At 44.0% G+C, this 3,669-nt stretch overlaps 1 protein-coding gene across 2 annotated transcripts; it reads left to right on the forward strand.

The window, feature by feature from the left end:
- LOC147900011 (uncharacterized) lies at positions 1 to 2,914 on the forward strand. Of its 2 annotated transcripts, none has more exons than XM_087377285.1 (2): positions 1 to 207; positions 405 to 2,914. In XM_087377285.1, exons 1-2 carry the CDS (start codon positions 66 to 68, stop codon positions 2,726 to 2,728), a joined length of 2,466 nt encoding a protein of 821 aa, XP_087233411.1. In that variant the 5' UTR covers positions 1 to 65; the 3' UTR covers positions 2,729 to 2,914. The 2 variants fall into 2 exon arrangements, with proteins under 2 accessions (XP_087233411.1, XP_087233412.1); XM_087377286.1 differs by having other exon boundaries at positions 77 to 207; positions 400 to 2,914.
- Positions 2,915 to 3,669: the final 755 nt, after the last annotated feature.

Raw genomic sequence — 3,669 nt, forward strand, 5'->3', positions numbered from 1 at the left:
CTTGGGAGTGAAGCTCCTTTTGGAGCTTGGATTTGAGCTCCGGCTATGGCGATTTGCCTTCAATCATGACACTTGGCTTTGCTCTCTGGCTATGGCGATTGCTTGCACAGACCTCCTCGTTCCACCTCGCCTCCTCTGATCTCAATTGCATCCCTGCTCGGATCTGCTACATTTCAGGCGCTTTCTTCCGCTCCACGAATGCTGCAGGTTCGTTCTCTCCACATTTTCGATTTCCAGCTGCTTGCTTTCTAACGATTTCTCGTGCTTTGCTCAATCAGTTGCCCCATGCGGCTTCCAGATTCTTGCTTCGCTCTTATTGTGCTTATTAGTGTTTCGGTAAGGATACAGTGCACAATCTTCAGAAGCTATTTCCTCATAGGTTTTTATCGTTTCCGTCAGATTAGAAGACATGGAATGTAACAAGGATGAAGCTGTCCGTTCAAGAGATATTGCCGAACAAATGTTTTTGCAGCACGATTTAGTCGGCGCCAAAAAGTTTGCATTGAAAGCCCAGCACCTCTTTCCGGACCTGGAGGGGCTCCCTCAGCTCATAGCGGTTTTGGATGTATACATGGTAGCACAAGACAAAGTTAATGGAGTAGAACACAACTGGTATGCCATACTTCAGACAGACAGTACAGCCGACGATGTGACAATCAGAAAGCAGTACAGAAAGTTGGCTCTAATTCTCCATCCCGACAAGAACAAAGCCGTTGGTGCAGAAGGAGCGTTTAAGCTTCTTTCAGAGGCTTGGGGAGTGCTCTCTGACAAGATGAAGAAAGCAGCCCATGATGCGACGAGGAGATCCGACATTCATCACAGCGGGTGGAAGTCACCTAAAGGCAAAGGAGCCGCGGGGAACTCAAATGGTTTCTATCACTTCACTCGTTCTAGGAACGCTAATTGGTCGCAACCAAAGCCTACTAAAAAATCCTACACCTTTTGGACCGCATGTTCCTTTTGTAAAATACAGCTTGAGTATTTGAGGATGTACGAGAATCAGAAGCTGCCTTGCCCATCTTGCCATAAACCTTTTGTAGCGACTGAAGTTCCTACAGTCGGCAGAGGGTATGCTCCAGAGCAACACAGTTTCAGAAGGAAAGCTGGATCTTCGCATCATCAAGCGAATGGTGCAAGCTTAAACTCCTTTTGTAATCTCCAACTCTCGGGAGGAGCTTGCAGGACCACTGCATCAGACCATGGGGCTTCGGTAGCAGCAACTGCAGAAATGGTGCGCCAGACATACGAGACAGTGAAGAAAGAGAGGATTAAGGCACAGAAAGAAGCCCGTCAAAAAGCAAGAACGGAGCGAGTTAAAGTACAAAAAGAGGCTAGGGAGCAACAACATAGAAGGGAGCAACAAGATAGAAGGAGAGAGAGAGGACACGAAAGGAAATGGAAAGCTGCTGCACAGGTTAGAGAAGCACGTGATGAATTGTTTGCCAGGGCATCCGAGCAACAGCCTTCCCCTGAACAGTTGGCGAGTGAATTGAAAAAGGAATGTGAATCTACAAACAGTTTTCAGATAGACAGGAGATTGCATGCATCAAGGTACTCGTCATCAAGAAAGGTGTTCAAAGATGGTGGTGAAACCATGCAGTTTGAAAAGGATCCACCGAGGTGTGGACATATTAACGAGGAGGAAGTTCTGGTTTCTAAAACAAACTCGTTCCAGATGCCAAATGCTTTCAACGCCTCCTTGGGATGCAAGAGGAATAATTCTTTTGTATTTGCGAGTGGTCATGATAATCAGGATCCAAAGAAGCCAAGGATAGATGTACAGGAGCCATCTTTTTTAGGAGAGAAAAATAAACCTTCTTTAAGCGGTGGGTCTTCGTCAAATTTCTTTGAATTCGACACCAGGAACAGTAGTTTGAGAGTGTCTGAAGAATATAAGCTAAATGAATTCTGTACTGTAGGAGATGTTGTAATAGAAGGAAAGGACGGGACTTGTAAGGAAACACTGGATCATCCGAGCATTGGTGATGCAGGGAATATTCCCAAATCTCATCCATGTGAAGAGAGTAGAGCTGGTTTGTCCAAACCGTCAATCGATGTTGATAATATATATGTGCCAGATTCAGACTTCAACGACTTTGACAAGGATCGTACCGAGCTTCATTTCTCAGTGGGCCAGGTTTGGGCGGTCTATGATGACGATGACGGAATGCCTCGTTATTACTCACAAATCAGTGAAATTGTTTCAGTGAAGCCTTTGAGAATACACATGTCGTGGCTTGAAGCTTGCTCTCCTTCAAAGGAGACCTCTTCTTGGTTAAATTCTGGGTTCTCTTGTTCTTGTGGAGAATACAAACTAGGTGAATCAACAGTTACTGAACATGTTAATATATTTTCACACCAGGTAAGTTGTGCAATAGGCCAAAGGAGCACTTTTATGATATATCCAAAACGGGGTGAGATTTGGGCTTTATATAAGGATTGGCCGGTCAGATTGAAAGCAGCTAGTGCAAAGCGCGAGTATGAAATGGTAGCAATTGTAACGGATTTCATTGAAGAGAGGGGCATGAGTATTGTGCCTCTTGTCAAGGTTGAAGGTTTTAAGACGGTCTTTCAGCAGATCAAAATTATTCAGCAGTTTCTTACAAAAGACTTGCCAAGGTTTTCGCATCAGATTCCTGCCCATACACTAATGGCAGGAGAAACATTCGGGGTCTTAGAAGGATTCTGGGAACTTGACCCAGCTTCAATTCCCATCGATTTGATCTAGACAGTAGAACATGATCGTCTTACCCCCAAATATGGGGAATACTGAGAGCTCTACATGGGGATAGCGTATGAATGATTTGTAAGAAGTTACAAATGTACAGGAGGATGTATTTTTCAGCAGGCAGCTGCCCCAAGGGTTCAAGTGTCTGTATGATAATCATATTTAAAGTGTCCGAAAAGTTTGTCATCTTTTTTGTCCTGTATGGTGTGCCTGGCCAAAGGTGAACTTACTGTTGCTGTAATGGTAAGGAATTCGGATTCCGGATGATATAACATTGCTCTTGCTTGTCACTAGATGAAAGCCCTGAATTAGTGTTTTGTGTATTCATAGGATATTCAATTATGGTAGCTTCTGTAATACTTTGCCGTATGGGTCTATCTACATGTAAGCTTAGGACAGATGCTTCTTGTTTGCCATTATGGGTCTATCTACATGTAAGCCTAGGACAGATGCTTCTTGTTTAGCTTTAAAAATAAATGTTGCATTTCTGAGCATGAAAAGTACCTTCCTAGAGGAATAAAGCAGATGTTTCAAAGTTTATTTAGTCATTTCTCTTGGAGGCTTCTTGTGCTGTACCTGAAAAACTATATCAGTCAGGTATGTATGTTCTTTTTGGTTGGTTGCGGGGGGGGGGAGGGGCGGGGGTCAATTCCCCAAAAAATAACCTTCTATTTATGGTTTGAAAGTTCAGCTGTTCCCAAGAGCATTGTGGAGAAAGAGAGACTGGCTGTTTTGCAGCCTCTTTCTTGGGTTGCAGCTCACTGCCCAAGGAGTAGGCGCCAACAGATGGTAATCAATGGATTCCCTGATCCGTGTGATTGTAGATAGTACCTATATGCCAGGCTTTGCAGAAACCCTCACGACTCAATAGTCTTAACCCTAATTGAGCATAGGATAAAGATAATGTCTAGCCAAATACTGACGAGGGTTGCTGCAGGTCT

Source organism: Dipteris shenzhenensis, chromosome 7 (genome assembly GCF_047967505.1).
Source record: "Dipteris shenzhenensis isolate YYH24624 ecotype China chromosome 7, Dip_SZ_1.0, whole genome shotgun sequence".
In the NCBI taxonomy this organism is placed as follows: domain Eukaryota; kingdom Viridiplantae; phylum Streptophyta; class Polypodiopsida; order Gleicheniales; family Dipteridaceae; genus Dipteris; species Dipteris shenzhenensis.

Excerpts from the sequence above, each read along its gene's own strand:
- LOC147900011 (XM_087377285.1), top strand. The coding sequence starts at position 66 with ATGACACTTGGCTTTGCTCTCTGGCTATGGCGATTGCTTGCACAGACC. Across the intron at positions 208-404 it reads CCGCTCCACGAATGCTGCAG|AAGACATGGAATGTAACAAG; the intron begins GTTCGTTCTCTC and ends CCGTCAGATTAG.